General features: G+C 36.2%; 1 protein-coding gene across 2 annotated transcripts in view; it reads left to right on the top strand.

Moving 5' to 3' along the window:
* Positions 1-18,846, top strand: part of agbl4 (ATP/GTP binding protein-like 4) — a 424,654-nt gene that overhangs the window by 389,917 nt on the left and 15,891 nt on the right. For both annotated transcript variants that reach the window (XM_038281088.1, XM_038281089.1), the window contains exon 10: positions 12,821-12,973. In XM_038281088.1, coding sequence (XP_038137016.1) covers positions 12,821-12,973 — 153 coding nt within the window. The remainder of the gene's footprint in view (positions 1-12,820; positions 12,974-18,846) is intronic.

Below are 18,846 nucleotides of genomic sequence, written 5' to 3'. Positions count from 1 at the left end.
ATGTATGTATGTATGTATGTATGTATGTATGTATGTATGTATGTATGTATGTATGTATGTATGTATGTATGTATGTATGTATGTATGTATGTATGTATGTATGTATGTATGTATGTATGTATGTATGTATGTATGTATGTATGTATGTATGTATGTATGTATGTATGTATGTATGTATGTATGTATGTATGTATGTATGTATGTATGTATGTATGTATGTATGTATGTATGTATGTATGTATGTATGTATGTATGTATGTATGTATGTATGTATGTATGTATGTATGTATGTATGTATGTATGTATGTATGTATGTATGTATGTATGTATGTATGTATGTATGTATGTATGTATGTATGTATGTATGTATGTATGTATGTATGTATGTATGTATGTATGTATGTATGTATGTATGTATGTATGTATGTATGTATGTATGTATGTATGTATGTATGTATGTATGTATGTATGTATGTATGTATGTATGTATGTATGTATGTATGTATGTATGTATGTATGTATGTATGTATGTATGTATGTATGTATGTATGTATGTATGTATGTATGTATGTATGTATGTATGTATGTATGTATGTATGTATGTATGTATGTATGTATGTATGTATGTATGTATGTATGTATGTATGTATGTATGTATGTATGTATGTATGTATGTATGTATGTATGTATGTATGTATGTATGTATGTATGTATGTATGTATGTATGTATGTATGTATGTATGTATGTATGTATGTATGTATGTATGTATGTATGTATGTATGTATGTATGTATGTATGTATGTATGTATGTATGTATGTATGTATGTATGTATGTATGTATGTATGTATGTATGTATGTATGTATGTATGTATGTATGTATGTATGTATGTATGTATGTATGTATGTATGTATGTATGTATGTATGTATGTATGTATGTATGTATGTATGTATGTATGTATGTATGTATGTATGTATGTATGTATGTATGTATGTATGTATGTATGTATGTATGTATGTATGTATGTATGTATGTATGTATGTATGTATGTATGTATGTATGTATGTATGTATGTATGTATGTATGTATGTATGTATGTATGTATGTATGTATGTATGTATGTATGTATGTATGTATGTATGTATGTATGTATGTATGTATGTATGTATGTATGTATGTATGTATGTATGTATGTATGTATGTATGTATGTATGTATGTATGTATGTATGTATGTATGTATGTATGTATGTATGTATGTATGTATGTATGTATGTATGTATGTATGTATGTATGTATGTATGTATGTATGTATGTATGTATGTATGTATGTATGTATGTATGTATGTATGTATGTATGTATGTATGTGTAGCTGTGTATACATACACAGTTGTAACCTTCCATTTAAGACAGAAAAAAAACCCGCTGACTGTAAAATAAATGGACAAAAGTAATAATAAATAAATATGCTAAAAAAAATGTATAAATATGTATACATATGTAAATATGTATAAATATTTTTATATATAAATAAACAAGCCTGATGGAGCAATATTTTGTTTTACTAAATTATAATTTGGTAAATTTCTATTCGTTAATAAATAATTTTCTTTCAAGCACAACTGTGCTGTAGGTGCATATTGCATGTTGTGTAGGTAAATTGCCCCTTGGGGACAATTTGAGTTTTATTTACTTTGATATATCCCTAACTTAAAACCTCTAAGAAAATGCTTTTCAACTCAAATAAGAGAAAGAAAGAGTTTGGTTCCACTAGCAAGTCTGGCTTAACATTAGTGTTATATCCTATTGGATTTGTGGCTGCAGCAAAATTTATCTTTCAGTTTGAATGTGCAACTTATGTACACATTTTTTTTTTTTGTACAGCTTTAAACAAACATGCTGCATTTTTCTATCATTTCATGTTTATGCACTGCTGTCCTACAAATTAAATTCCAGTAATATACACTGCATTCATTTGTAATTTGACAAAATGTTAAAAACCACAAGGGCTGTAAACATTTTTAAAAGGCACTATATGAGGGACTGCAAAGTGCCAGGAGTAATTATTGACAATATCTGATGCTTTTATTCTTTAATTTTATTTTCATTTTATTCTATTCATTTTTCATTGTTTTATGAAATGCAAACAACTTTTTTGTGTGCTTTACTTTCTTTTTCACTAACTTTATGACAGGTATGGACATAAAGAATCGTTAAAGTCATTCATCTGGACAACAGACTTATTACCTTCCTGTGAGTGAATGCATGACAGATTAAATATGATAGATCACCAAACATGGCATCCAGACAATATTGTACCACTTTACTGATAAGCAGCAACCACATTCTTCAATAATATGTGCCGTGTTCTGCTGTAGGAGTTGTATCAGAGTTAAAACAACAAGAATTAATCAAGATGGTTCTTGCAGGGACACAAATGTGTTAGGAAGCTACAGGATTTTTATTTTGAGCTGTGCTGATTCAAGGAAGCAAGGACTTGCTTCTTAAATCACTACTTATTTCCTTATCGCCTATGACATGAAAAATGAGTCCGCTCTTGTTTATGGTGAAGAACTGAAAGGATTTGGAATTGGAATTGTTGCGAGAATATGTTGTTTTTTGTTTTTTTTTTATACCTGTTGGCCCTGCCCTTTTTCATAGCCTCTTTTTGGGGGGCAAAGTTGTTAATAAGCTCACTCCCTTAAATGAAAGCCATTTCCACACTTGGATACCTCACTTTTGGCACAGCGGGAGGCTTTATGCTAGTGCTTACTATTTTTTTCTCTCAATATTTAATTTTCCAAGTTCCTGGATGATGAGATAGAGTTAAAATGGATCAAAGGAAGTAACTGCTGCAGTTGTCTGTCATCCATGAATGGACTTCTTGCAGAATTCTAGGATGTTCTCAATTTCATGTATGTTTTGAAGTGGGTACTCAATGCTCTTTTCACCACAAGCAATTTGATTAAAAGTGTTTAAACAATGCCTGCGCATACACTCAGTTCAACCTCTTTAACATTTCCACAAAGGTAAGGCCATCTTTCAGGACAACATTAGAGTGTTTATGTAGCTTAAACATTTATTAAAGAAGTAAGATTGTGTGCAGCAGAAAATGAACAGCTTTGTTCTGCAGTGATTTTTGAAAGAAAAATGTTGTGATATTTTACATGTAGATTATGAACATATAATTAACTAGGACTGGGAGTTGATGTTAATTGATAGATCATTCAAAATCAACGGTAAAACCAGTTGAATGTTCTTAGTTGAATAATTATATCTGTAATCCACTTACTCACCAGGATTTTGGCCTCTCTCAATCCAGGTGACTTCTGGACCAGCTGTCAAAATCCAGTTATTCTCCACCAATTTATTGACAGGCTAGGCTATCAGCAGAGCTATTAATTACCAACTAAAGAAATGTCTCTATTTATTCAAATCTCACCAACAGGATTGAAGGAGAATGTGACTTGGGTGATAAACCACTCGCTGTACAATAACCACAAACTACTATGGGTTAAAATAATGAAGTCTTTATTTCAACAAACCAGGATCATTGAGAAATCTATGTAGAAATGAAATCTATATCTAAACTTATAAATAAGAAACAACATTAATGCAAACACTACACACTACTAGAAAATAAACATGATGTAAACTAAATAATTTGGAAGATGGGGGAAAAGAGATCTAAAAGTCCGTTTAAATGGCTTCTGGGGATTGTCCAAGGTAGGCCAAATGTCAACACATTCAATAATGTCGGTTCAAAATTAGCAGCAGATATAATGAACAATGATAGGGGCAGTTAAAAACAGCTTTCAGTTTACAATTGTTAATGTTAATGTATTTATAATAGAGCGTTGTTGCACGTCGGCGAACCTACATTCATCTAACCCAGTTAGAGGGGGGCTTTGCTATGATAGGGAGTCATAAAAGAAAATGGCGGAACCCTACCATGTGGTCAAAGGAGGTGGAGCAACAAGCTGGAAAAATACTGGAGGTTGTGAATCTCAAAATGGTGGATATTATCATGTGACTGCAAAGGGAGGGTTGGACTACCAATGTAAGCGTACCTTAGGTTATAAAACTCGGAAAATGGCTGCTCCTATCCTATGACAAAGAAGAGGGTGGACTACAAATCTCCAGGAAATGGCCGCCCTATCATGGTGTTCAATACAGTTTAAAAGGCGTACAAAACTCTAAGTTAGTGTAATTCACCAACCTAAGGAAACAAAAGGAAACCAAGAAATCCAGATTCAAGAAACACATAAACTCGCTCACACTACATTCATTCACACCATGAAACCAGGGCTCAGTTTAGAAACCCTTTTTAAATTAACCATCAATTTAAGAGTCCCAAGGTTCAATAAACCCTTTACAAAGACTTGGCTTAACAATGCTCGCCCAAGCTAAGCACCTTATTTGAGCATCGAATGGAATAATAGAAAGTTTTTACTATGAGTTGACTTGCTGGTCCTGGATGAGGAGTGGAGCGGCAGCTTCAGATATCAGCTCAGCTCAGTTCAGTTCACACCAGTCTCTCTCGAAACCAGATCAGCTCTCAGAGAGATTTAGATCAGTGTGATGCAAGCAACAAGGGAATCTGATGGGCTTCAATCGATGTAGTTAAATTATGGCTATCTCCGGAGGCATCCCCCCATGATTCTACCGCAAAACACACTGCAACGCTTGCTCCTCAAAAGGGAATATCAGTCCAGTAGGCGCAGGACACTGGTTAACAAGACGGAGGCTCCGTCTTCTCACCCGAAGTGAAACTATTGGCGCGCGACTATACACTGTGATCAGAAGCTCTGATGGCAGGATAAAGGAAGCAGCTATGGCCAACTAGCTTCAGAAAGATCCACATGGAATTTGCCTCTCCTGACAGGCCATAAGCCCTGGGGAAGAGAGACTGGTCGCTTGTCCGCTTTGGGTTTAAAGCTGTATGATGTTGGGGGTTATCTTGCTGCATCACATCCTTTTCTCCAGCTTATTCGTCTTACAGTTGCGATGTCAGGGTTTTGGTTTGCGCAGTTGTGCTGTCTGAGCTTGTAGCATCTTCAGCAGGAGCGTGCAGCTGCGCAGTCATTGGACCATTGTTAATTTGGCTGCAAGGAAGCAGTGATCTTCCTTAAAGAGGTATGATCCCAGTCACAAAGGGGTTTGGTGCATGACTGTCATTCAGTGGTCAGGCTTTAATCAGACTCATCATTTCATCAATGTATCACAACATTATAAATTGAATAATGTAGGAATAAAATGGTATAATGCCTCAATGAAGCTGAAAATTTCAATTGTTTATAGTAAGGGGCCGTTCACAATTTTCAACATTTTAACAAGTGTACAAAAAATAATCCTCTTTGACAATCATTTGTATCTCTTCATTTCTTTCTCTGTTTGTATCCTAGTTGGGTTTTTTTTTTTTCCATTTGTTCTCGGAATAATAGAAAAAAACAATAACTTTTCACTTTAAACCTGTTTTTTTACACTTTAAAGAGAAGCATTTCTTAGATATCCTTAGCTTAAAGCAGAGTGCTCAAGGTCTACTACTACTGAAAGATTGTTTGCTAAAAAGCATTTTAATTTTATAATAATTTCTACTTGAGTAATTATAAGGGAACAGTCTGAGCTACAAGATGAATATAATTATGATGTGCCTTATGTCATCTGTATGTTCAAGGTCAGTGTTTTTCTGCATCCTACAGCAGAAATAAGCTTTTCTCAAATTCAACTTCCAATTTTCATATTAAAGACGTTATTGCAGTCAAAGTAGGACCAACTCAACCTAAATTATTTAAATTTTCATTAAAGATAATGTACCCCAACCCTGTTAGTTTAACATTGTATATTCACAATAGCACAAGACACTTTTATTATTTTCCTGAACCAGCAGCAGTCCCCTTCTTTTCAAAAGGTATGCTGCTGATGCAAAGTGCTTTTTTTCGGGGGCCTGTAATCCTGCTTCAATCAGCTACTTTTCCTTTCCGTGTACAGATAAGCCCGCCATTTATGGCCCCCGCTGCACTCCCCGCACCCGGCTCTAATTAATATGCAGCAGATAAGTACTTGTCTGACAAAATTCATTCGTTTGACCTTCTGGGTTTTACACTAAACTGATTGCCGTCGTTGCAAGTTCACCCCGAGTTGAGAGTTCTCTGGTGTTTCTGCAGCAAGACAGGGCTTTTATTTTTCTCAGAGAGGCTTAATTTGGACACTTGCACTCACTGCACTTCTATCTCTCTCTCTCCTAAATTGTCTTTTGACTTTCATTCAGTAGTCTCTGTTTCTTAATTTCCCCTAATTGCTTGATTACAATTTCAAATGAACAATTGTGGAGGTCAGAGAGGGTTGTTAATTGAAGCATCAATCACTGTGGTTGGGCCTTCAGATCCGTCTTGGTTTGATTGACAGTGCATTAACTAAGCAATGTAGTAGACTTGGACATGACATTGTCGGGCTCCATGGCTGTTAGTACAGGTCCTCTGATGTCCTTCAAGAAGAACTTCACAGCTTCATGTGAGAGCTTTCAGTTTTAAGCCGAGTGACTTGTCACAAAGCAATGGTTCAGGTGCCTTAAATTTAGTTTTTCTTTCAGCTTTGCAATTAAAATAAAATGTAGTATTGTAAGGTTTTCCACAAAACAAAGTGAACAGACAGAAATAAAGCTGAGGAACGATGAATCTATTTCACTGCAGAATGTGACAAAATAACATTTTTAGAACGTAGAAAAGTGTTTTGGTTTGTGTTTATTTGGGTTGATGCATCTTAAGGAGCACAAGATCCAATATGTTCAGCTCAAGTTGGTACAAAGATTTAGGCTTTTGACAGATTTTAATTTTGGAGCTCCCATTGCATTTAACTTGCAAGGGGTTCAACCTCATGTTTTGAGTCAGAGTTTATTCCAACTATAAGAGCTTCAAAAGTACTAGGAAGGTATGTAATAACATTTACAGTAGTAGGAGACACTGGTGTTGTAAGGTTGAGATCATGGCTCTGAAAAGAACGGTATAGGTCCTCCCAATCAAATGTTTCTTATTTTATGAACATTGCTTTGTGCATTATCATGTTAAAACAGGAAGGGGGAATCCTTAAATTTTCCCCACTTTGTTATACTGAAGTTTTTAGTGCTGCTTTCTTGGCAAATGCCAAACCTGGATTTTTCATTGGATCACAAGACCATGAAGCATGATTCATCACTTCAGTGAACTTCACTAGTTTAGAATCCAGTGGTGAAATGTCTTACCTGACTGTGTCTATGTCTTTGAAATTTCACTTTCTAAAGTTCTCTCAAATTCATCTCATAACAACATGATATGTAAGGATCTGAAGCTGCTGACATTGCAGAAAGAAATCAATCCTCCCCCACAATGACCCTCAGAATCTGCTAATCTATCTCTTGTTTTCTGTTTATGTTACATATGCATTTGTGGCTAAGCACTGATATTATGAATGTCTTCCACATTGTTATGCTACCTCTACCAGCTGATTATGTAATATATAGGATTAAATTAAATGACCGGATTTTATGGATAAGTGTGCCCTTTAATGTTACCAGCCTGGGAATTACGGTACTAAGCTTAGAGCCGCCCATTGTTAGAGTTTGTAGGATCAACCTTGATTGCTATATGCTGGATTGCTTGACCCCAATGAATTGATAAAAACACCACTACGTATTCAAAAGTGTAATGTGGTAACAAAGTGCAGTATTGTGATCTGAAAATATGAAGGCACTGTTTAAACTTAATGAGATCCATGTTTGATCTTTTTAAAGATGAAAGGAAGCACTTTTTCACCTGTTGTATGACTATAAAAAATCCCATGAATGGCCACATGTTATCTGTCCACAAGCTTATTGATGTCCTCTGCTTCGGTGCTTCCTATTTTATGTCCAACACTCTCCTAAAAAAGACGTTTCAGACTCGGTAGCAATGGATAATTGGAAGATATAATATCAGCCTTAACCTTGAGCACAGCGCCTTTTCTTTTATAAGTCAGATGAAATTTATCATCGGTTCAAAATTGTAAATACTCAATAAAGCCTCACAGAGAAGAGGGATTATTTAAAACTTTTTTTTAAATCTATAATTATTGTTATATGTTTGTGTAGCACTTTGATATTTTTACTTTGAGACATGTTAAACAGAAAATATGGTTTAAAAAGAAGACAAAAATATTCCACTCTGGTTAAAAGATTCTTTAAAACTTTATAACAAGCTTTCGTACTTGTGAAATCATTATAGAATTTGCAAAAAGGAGCAAAAGTTTTTGTATTTTTCCTTTAACGAATACTAAAACATTATCATTTCCTATATTTGTGATCCAAGCATCATGTTCTCCTTAGCTACCTGACACATAGTCACTGCTGTGATAAATAAACAGCTGAATTAAATGTATGAACACCTTAACTGGTTTTACATAACGTCATCTCCACCCAATGTGTTACTTTGATCAGCTGCCTGTCCACCTTTCTGTAACCTAGCCCTTGATTGCCTCCTTGTTAACTTTCTCTCACCTCCTCCTGAGGGGAGCCCTGGATGATTATTATTCAGGTATACCTTGTAGAGACCCTGTTGGTTGGACCTTGTACCCTCCCTCTTTTTTTTCCTTTCTCTAATAAACCTGAAATCTTCTACCCATCTTTTCTATCATTGCTTCCTTCTTGTATTTTTCCCTTTTTGCTGTTCACCTTCAGTTTTATTCATTTATTTATTAACCTTTTTGCTTCATGTTATTTTTCTTCTCTCTACCTCGCATCACCGCTGCTCACTTGACTGCATTAAGCTTTTTTTTCTCTCTCTCTCTCTCTCTTTCTCTCATTCAGTCTTTTTCTCTTTTTGTTTTTCGGTTGTTTCCCCTCACCTAACCACCTCCCACCCCTCTCCTCACCCAACCCCACCTTCTCCGGCTGCTGTTCCTCTCCTCTGGGGCTCCATCCATCAGGTTGTCGGGGGCTGCTAGCGGCCGACTCCCAGCCACCATATTTCACCGCCAGCCAGCCAAGCAGCTGACAGCCCAGCCACCGCCAGGAAATTGCTTTGGCTGTGAGCAGAATTTCAAACACAGCCACACTGCGTCGCCTGGGCCGCCCAAGCATCACTTCCCTCTCTCTGTCTCACCCCTGCCAGTCTCACATCTTTGTTTCTCTCTTTTTCTTTTGCTCATTTCCCTCCTCTCTGTGTTTGTCTTCATTTGCTTATTCCCTCATTTTTTCTCTTTGTCTCCGACCTGCTTTTTTCCTGTAAGCTCTTCAATGCCTCCTATGTTAATTCGCAAAAAAACACGTTACTACAAGCATATGCATCGTTTCCCTTTTATCCTTTTTCTTTTCCATCCCACTATCTCTATTTCTCTCCTTTTCTCTCTGATTTCTCCCACTCCTCCTGTTTATGACCCACAGGGAACAAGGTGTGGAGCTGAATCTGTAATGAGCGGAGAGGGAAGATAAAAGAGAGAATGAAGGAAGAGTAGAGGGCTAAAACTAGGAGAGAGCCAACACTGATAAGATAGAGAGAGCAAGCAAAGCGATGGGATGCTGGTGGGTGCCAGTCTGTTGCTAAGGGTCACAGGGTGTGGTGGGTTGTTTATATTTTGTGGTCTTTTTAAAGTAATTGAAGTTATCATTCTTACTAACCTTCACCTCCCCCTTTTATTTAGGCCCTTATTTAGGTAAAAGATGTTAGACCAGGTGTATATTTTTAATGAACTTGGAAATGATGGCCAAGATAAAGCACAGACGGTCTGATTAAGTCTCTAATTAAGATCAAAGATATTTAGAAATATATGTTCATAATTTGAATTGGTTATCTTTGTCATTATCCCTCTCAAAGCTGCTATTCAGATGTGCATTGTGTTATGATTCATTTGCAAGTGTGAAGTTTACCCAACAGGTTTGTCAAGTAGACCAGGGTTTCAACAATCTATAACCGTCTTTAAACACATGGTTTGTGTTCTGTAAACACAAAAGATCATGATAAACTATTTTCAAGATATAACATGACATCTATATTGTAGCTTTTAAGTGAAAATAAATCTAATAAAGAATAAAAATGATCCATCCATCCATCCATCCATCCATCCATCCATCCATCCATCTCTGCTAATCCTTACAGGGCCTAGGATAAGACACATAAACAACTTTGCATGCAAACACATCTAAAACTATTTAGAATAATCATGTAGCAAACCGTCATTTTTATGTACTGTCAGAGGGAGGTACTCAGAGAAAACCGGTGCATGTACCAGGAGATAATGCCATCTTAAGCTTCAGCCTTTTTACTGCGAGGAAACAATGCTATAAGCTGTGCAATTTTGAGGCCCTTAAGTAAACACCTATAATCAATTACAAAGATATTAATGAATGTAAAATAAATTTAATCTGCTCTAGTTTGTTTGCAAACTTTGACTTTAATGCAATTCCATTCAGTTTATTTATATATCGCCAATTCACAGCACATGTCATCTCAAGGCACTTTACAGTTCAACCAGATCATACAGTCAAATTGATTCTAAGTTTTCTAAGGAAAACCAGTTGATTGCATCGACTTATTGAGTTGAAGACGATCCCTCACACTAAGCATGCTTATAGCAAAAGTGGAGAGGAAAAACTCCCATTTAACAGGAGACGAGCTCCGAGGCAGCTCCCATGTCAGAGGATGAAGAGAGCACATCCATCCAGTCACAGTCAGGAAAGACAGGACTAAACTGAAAAACAGGCCGATCTCGAACATCTATAAACAAGGGTGTTGATGGCAGCAGCACAACTGATATTACTCTCCAGGATGGTGCCACAGCCAAACAGGAACAGACCAGATGAAGCTACTATGAGAAAAAGCAGAGAGAGCATAACGTTAGAGATTGAACTGACAGATTCTGCAGAGTGGGGAATAGAGATCAAATGAAGCAGAATGATGAAATAGGGGTCCCTATGTCCTCCAGAAGTCTAAGCCTAAAGCAGCATAACTATAGAGATAGCTCAGGATAACCTGAGCCACTCTAACTATAAGCTCTATCAAAAAGGAAACTTTTAAGCCTACCCTTAAAAGTAGACAGGGTGACTGCCTCATGGAGTAAAACTGGTAATTGGTTTCACAGGAGAGGAGCCTGATAACTAAAAGATCTGCCTCCCATTCTACTTTTTGAAATTCTAGGAACTCTAATTCTAGTAGACCTACAGATTGAGAGTGAAGTGCTCTGTTAGGAACACAAGGAACAATCAGATCTCTAATATAACATGGAGCTTGGCCATGTAAGGCTTTATATGTGAGAAGGAGGATTTTAAATTCTCTTCTGGATTTAACAGGAAGCCAATGAAGAGAAGCTAGGATAGAAGATATATGATCTCTCTTTTTAATTCATCTAAACTCTAGCTGCAGCATTTAGACATAGTTTCAAAAGTTACGATGTACCATGATGGACACAAACTAAACTCTTCTCTGTTATACATGCAGTACATATCCAGACAGAATGATGCCAAATTTATTTTGATCGTGGTCTGACATTATGCTTTTTAAGATCTTTTAGCAACATAATTTTGTCCTACAGCTTCTATTTATTTGATTTCTTGATTCTACAACTGCAGAAAGGAAGTTGGACTGACTGGTGAAACTGAACAATAACGATTTGACCAAATACAGCTAATGATTATTATCAGGAGGAATTTATATTTTTAAAAAGGAACAGGTTGGCTCAGATCCTCTAATCTCTGAATCAACAAATCATGATTTTGTTTTTTTAATATAATATATAGGTGGGGCTAAAAAGTAAAACTTAAAACACTCTGAAATGTTTTCCACAGTAGTATATGGTGCATATAAAAACAGTTGTTAATGACTTGGGTGCTTTACAAATGATCACATCTTAGGGTTCTCATTAGGATTCTTTATGAGCATGGGGGGTTCTAGATCCTTTGTCAGTCTAATACTGAAGTATTTTATAGATTGTTTATAGATTGATAAATTACAAAGCTCTATTTAATATCTTGACTTGTTTGATAATCTAAAGTTATAACCATGTGTGTTTTTGACCTGGATTTATACTCAGACACTAAAATTAGCAAACACCAGCATTACTAAGGACAATAAATAAGTAGGCTTTTCAAAACACAGTTTGTAAAAATATCATCAACAATCAACGCTACTTTCTGTTCTTTGCATCAAATATCTATACCTTTTATTTCCTTCATTTGTTTGATCCATTAGCGTTCATGTTTTCACGAAGCTTTTCTCATATATGTGCAAATAAGAAGGTAAATGTGTTTAAAGACACCTCTCCTTCTCTGACCATTACACTAATTAGAAGTCAGTGTATCGGCCTAATTTCAGTTAAATTTGACAACTTTATTATCATGAGCATTTGTACTAAAATGCGCTGGACAGAGCCCAGGGATTGGAGGCCAGATGTCAGTCAAGGAGCCAACATATTAAAAAAGCATAGCCGTGTAAATTTCATCATAAGGGGGAAATATATATATATTTTTTTTAAGTTTCCACTTTTAAATAAATTTAGGGTTGTTAAAGGAATAAAACTGGTGAATGAATTGTCCAGATTATTTGTGTTTATACCTTATTCCTCTCAGCTCAACAGGGCATATGCTTTTTATGGTTTGCCCTTCAGAAGGACAGCATGATTGAAGTTATGTCTGGGTGGCTGACTCCTTTCAGGTAGGGCTCTAATCTCAGTCCACCGTGTCTGTAGTGGTCATAGCTGTCCCATGGGTCGCGGTATTTCCCAGAGGAGAAAGTGTTTTGTAGGCCATTGCTCTTGGACAGAAAACTATCCCAACTAACCCTTTGCGCCTTTTTCTATTTCCCTTTTTCACCTTTAGAGTGTGAGTTTGGAGTTCTATATAGATGTGCATTCCCACTCCACCATGCTAAACGGCTTCATGTATGGAAACGTGTTTGAGGACGAGGAACGTGTTCAAAGACAGGCCGTGTTTCCCAGACTGCTGTGCCAAAATGCGCCGGACTTCTCCTTTGTAAGTCAGACTAACACAGACACACAGACACAAGAGTGAGAACTCAGAACCCAGAGTTTTTACTGCTTTGCTTAACAGCGTGAAATAGTCTTATCTCAGCAAGTCCTGGTGAAGTGGTGTTTGGTGAGGCACTGAACTGCTGCACTCTAAGTGGCAGACGCTTGGGACCATAGCTTGGACTGTCTGCCTTTAAAGTGTAGTTTTATGCATTTATTGTAGGTGCTGATTAGAGAAAACACATGCTTCACTAGTTTTAGATTAGGAGAACATTTCCTCATATAGACTGCATGGATGAGGTAATTAGCAGTATATCTTAGGCTTCGAACACTAAAGTGCAGATTCAAACTTGTTCACACATATATAGATGTGAACACAATGAAGAGGATACCTCAAAGAGTCAGATTAGTATATAAAAAGATGTTCACTTTGGTCACAGCTGTGGCAGTCAAGAAAACATTAGGGAAATACTGATAAATGTATATTTTATTGTTTATTTGCCTAGAAACAAACTACAATAAAGTATAAACATGAAAAAAACATGTAGCCTTTGCTGTTTTGCTAAGTATTCATTCATTCAGTGAGCCATAATTTTGACTTGCACGTTATAGTTAAATTCCATGATAAAAATATGTCTAATTTAGTGATTAAGTATGAATCAGATATCTGCAAAGCAACTGCAAGAGGTAAGGAAGCAACCTCGAATCTGCTTCCTTAGTTCAAAGGTATAATTTAACATAAAAAATATCAAGATAGTGAAAGAGTTTATTTTTTTTATCAGTCGATATTCTGTTTTTTTCATATTAAGGAAATTTTGATTATTTGATACCAAAAAACAGTCAAAAATAGGCTTCTAATAAACATGATATGTAAAACATAGACCAAGCCAGAGTCCACCATGAAAACTATTTGACCTAAACCATAAAAATAAAAAAAACATTAAAATTTAAGCCTGTTCCTATAAAGCCCCACCGCATTTGATAACAACTGCTTTGACTTTACTTTAACAGAACTGGTTTCATCAGCGTTCTCACATCCTTTGCTAAGCCTGCACATTGTCATAACCCCCATCTCACAGGTTTGTGGATTTTTTGTTTGACCTCATTGCTTGGGTTTTATAGAGACAAACATTAGCAACTGTGAGACCTTCTCTAGACCTTTCCTGATTACTTCCAATTAATCCAGTTCTGTTCAGGTGGACTCCAATCACGATATAGAGGCCTCTCAAGGAGCTCTTCTAGCTGTGGGATGCTCCACCACCTAATTGCAGATGTCATAACAAAGACTGTGGACACTTAAGTTAATGGAATACTTCACTCCTTTGGTTTTTAATTAATTAACAAAACACTCCAAAAACCTTTGTCATTTTGTCCTTTTAGAGAACAGCCTGTATGCAGACGAGGGAAAATATGTATGAATGTCAAAAAACTCTAAAGGACTCTCCCAGCCTTCTTTGCAGGAAAGTAAAAAGTCAAAGTGCAGTTTTTAAGTTTAAAAGTTGACTTTGGTTGGTTACCCAGGGACTGAAATCTCAATTGTATGAATTAAGATAAATGGAAATACCTCCACTTACTAACAAATATGCTTAATCTACTTTCTACTTCTGACTTTCAATTTCCTTTGTCACATTGACCTTTCACTGAAAAGCAACTTACATGTATGATATAGAATAACTTTATTAATTATTGTTATTTAAAGACATCCTATAGATGACGAGCAAAAACTCCATTTCAGGACAAACTGCTTTTCTATACCCAAGATGTCTTGCGTGACAGCTGGCTCCGGGGTCATCTCCCCTTCTGTGCCATTGTCCCCATGCCAATTCAGCACTACCTAAAGCCCAGTGCAGCAGCAGCACAACACAATCACAGCAAACTCCCATCGGCTGCCACGAGTCTGCATTTCAGCAAGTCCACTCTTGCTGCTGGAGTTTGAGTTTACAGTGAATGGAACGTTTTTTTCCACACACATCCCCTGACAGTGTCAAATTTTGTATAATAGCTGACACGCTCACGGCTAAAATAGATTTTTTTCCCACACCTTGCCCATTTTCAGCCATGGTTTGTAAATCTGCTACAATGAACTCCCCTTTGCAAGTGACTCGGAGAGAGAAATCCCAGGACACAAATGCATTTTAACTAATGGCATGTCATTTATTAATTATTTTATTTGATATACATTCACACACAAATGTTTTGACATTGTACGTACATTTTGTGTGTTTGAAATACTGTAGAAATATTGAAGGTGGTTAAAACAGACCAGATAAGGGCTTTAAGATGGTCACTAAAATATTCACATCCCTGCCCTTAAGCCAACTTATTACTAATTTGAAATGATTAGTGATTTTCCATTTCACACCAAACTTTAAATTCTTGACTGACTTGAGATGTTGGGCAGTATTTCCACCTAATAACTAATGTTCAAATTAGGTCAAAAATCTGTATTTGTTGCTTTACCTCTTTGCCTTCACATAGTATTTATCATAGAATAAAATGACTTTCCCTAAAACAGGGGAAGGCCAAAATGGTATTTTTCTCTCTTCAACTGGAAATCATGTTCATGATCAATCAATCAAAGAAACATAATTCAAGAAACACTTTGCTATATCATGATGAAACCAAAGTGTTACACAGGTGAATAAAATATACAAGCTAAAAATATATAGGAACATATGCACACAATGACAACATAGTAACAGAGCAAAATAAGCAATAAAAAGTAGTGTAAAAAGATTATTATTTAAAAGAAACTTCAGATACTGTCAGATACATGTACCCTGAAACTCACTGCCCTCACTGGTGGCTTCCATGTGCTTTATGCTGAGGTTTTGTTTGTTTTTTTCCCCAACCTTTTATCACGCCCGGCAAGGGCAAGGTGTGAGACAAATTTATTTTTTATCCTCATCTACCCCCTGTTTATACTGTTATTATCTTCTAACCCAAGGGCCCTGCCTTCCAATGGCTGAAGCCTCAGGCTCCTAACACCCCCCCCATGTGTGTTATTGCATTGTGTCTCCTGGATGGCTTTTCATGGAACAAGTTTTGTTACGCTCTGTACAATGACAAATGAAGGCATTCTAATTCTGAAATTTAACTAAATCAATCACAAGCCAAGGCAAGTTTATTTATATAGCATATTCCAGTAACGAGACAATTGAACATTTTGTACAAGAATGAAACATAATAGCAAAACAGAAAAAGTACAGTGCAACTACAAAGTAGGAGAAAAACATAAAACTGATTATTAAAGGTAATAAAGGATGAGTAAGAATGAATAATTCAAGTGATGAAATGATTACAAGAAACAATTGATGAAATTATTAAAAAAAAACTAAAATTATTATTTGGGTAAAAAAAAAAAAGTTTGATTACAAATTTTGAACAGTCAAATGCAACTCAAACAAATTAGTTTTTTATATTGATTTAAATCAAATTAGGGTTTAAGCTCTTTAAGCTTTAAAAGCTGCTTCTCAGTGTTTGGTTCTGTTTGTGTTGTGCAAAGGTCTGGGCCCTTTATTAACTGACAACCAGTCTGTAACCAATATGCTGATGAAGGTTCTCAGTCATCCAGGTCATAGTCATAGTCATAGTCATAAGTCTGTAACCAACTATCAGAAGAGTTGGAACAACTCAAGAAGAGGGGAGAAAGAATCTGGATTTCCTTTTAGATAGAAGCATATAATGAAGATGCAGTTAGGGAATTAGTGACAAGAATTTGTGAATGACCATTCAGCGCTGAGAAAAATAAAAATACTGACATAAAACATAATGGAACATCAGTTCTCTAGCTTGCCATCAGGTCAGCAACAGGCCAATTTCGGCCGTTTCTGTAACGTTGTAACAAGTAACGTTGTTGGCTCTTGCAACAGCAATGTTTGCTCGACCCATAAAACCAAGCAATAGAATTGGAAAACTCGATTGATCTGATGCAAATATCTTTGCAATTCTACTATCCTTTGTTTGGTATGTATATAATTTGAGAGTATAGGAACAATTAGATAATAATTTTCCATTGATGATGTAATTACTAATAACACTTTCTCTGAAGTATTTACTGTGCTTATTAACCTTGCATTTGGTTTTTCCAGCTTAGCTATATTAAAGATGTTTTAACTTGCCTTTCACAGATATTTCTTTCCCTTCCTGACCAATTGTGTATGAGACAATATGATGCGACAAACTTGTTAGCAAACAGTAACTGAATGAAACATCCAGCAGTTTTTGGCCTTCTTTGAATCCTTAGATGTGTATATATGGCTCATTAGCTGCTAAATGTACCCATGTGTTTTCAAACTCCATGCTAAATTTGCTGTTTGATGACTGGCAGGTGGCATTAGGTTGCTGTTTAGAGCGCTATTTGCTGAAAAACAATGCAGATGAAAGCAGCGAGAATAAAAACAAGACAAAGCAGCAGACCTCTGAGTAAAGCTCCAGGTATTCAAAGATTGTAAAGCTCTGTAGTTTAGTTTAATGCAAAATTTAAATAAACTAAACATTATCTTGTATTCAGAAATATCAAAAAGGCTATTGATTGTAATATACTAGATTGGTGTCCTAATAAAGTAATCTTAGAGAGAGAGAGAAAGAGAGAGAATTCATTAGATGGGGCAAATCTTTTTCTGTCCCTGTCCAAGGTACTGAAAAAACTGCAAGGAAGTTTTCTTTGACTTTATTTCCAGGTTTGGAACCCTTGTAGAGTTATATATGCATCAAAGCTGTAAATTGAAGAGTTCAATGTTTCAGAGTGTGTGCAAGCTCCTGAATATTACCGACACACCTCCTTTAATGGGCAAGAGGAATGGATTTGATAAGACTTTCTTACATATTATGCTTTAATATTATGTGAATCAAGATCAAAATTGTCACTGTGTACCCCAGACTACCACAGTTCATGACGTATGGTGACTGAATCCACACCTTATACTTATCTATGGAAGGGAAGACTGCTGTGGGATATGCAGTCTCACACAGCGAGAACCCAAATCTAGAAATTGTAGATTTTTTTTCTATCTGGAAGAAGTTTTAAAATAAGTTTACACGATGGCAAGAGCACTCCTCCGCATAAGAGCAACAGAAATGACCTCAGAGCAAGAGAGCAATCCTGCAGCGTATGTGACCTGTTGTTTGTCAAAGAGGATACAAATAACAGAGAAGCTTAAAGCTCTAAGTGCTATGGACGGGCCCATGGTTGTTGCCACATGCCCTGTTCTAGTGCCAAATGGGATTCAAGGTCCTAAACGCAGCCCAGTAATGCATCATGACAGACTCAAACACCTTGACAGTGACGACATATATCTATCTGGGTTTTTCTGTCAAAGAAGGAAGATGTTACAACAGTACCAAAACCCAGGCCTTTAAACAAAAGCAGAGTACGAACCCTTGGTGCTGCCAGTGCCAACATGTCTATTTCTATGTCATTTAAACGGTTTTCCCCTTTCCTCTCTGTGGTTGCCTTTGTTAACCTCGGAATAACTTTGATCAGCTGGCTCATTCTATTATACATTACCATTTATGATTTTCTTTGCATGGAGCACTTATGCTTACCGGTAAATGTGGACAAGTAGATGGCAAAACAAGAGGCAGAACCTTGTAGGCAAATTCAGAGGTGCAGCTGTGATTAATAAAAGAAACATTCATGCTGGTGAGCATGTGCATGGTTTTATAACCCTATTTCTTTTTATTGCATGCAATTTTCTAAATTTTTGGTGTCAGTAAACCTTTAGGATGGATCCCGTGCAATCTTTTTCTTTTAAAGGCCCCTGCTATTTGAAAGAATTAAGAATGCCACACTCTCATATTAGGTCCTTTAGTAGAAAAATAGGCCAACAGTACCACAAAGTCTTTACCATGCAGTTGAAGCTTTGAAAGATTTTA

The sequence above is a fragment of the Cyprinodon tularosa genome, unplaced genomic scaffold, assembly GCF_016077235.1.
Source record: "Cyprinodon tularosa strain WSP-4 unplaced genomic scaffold, ASM1607723v1 ctg167, whole genome shotgun sequence".
In the NCBI taxonomy this organism is placed as follows: domain Eukaryota; kingdom Metazoa; phylum Chordata; class Actinopteri; order Cyprinodontiformes; family Cyprinodontidae; genus Cyprinodon; species Cyprinodon tularosa.
The sequence above is the reverse complement of the archived record's forward strand: the minus strand, read 5'-3'. Positions and strand labels throughout refer to the sequence as shown.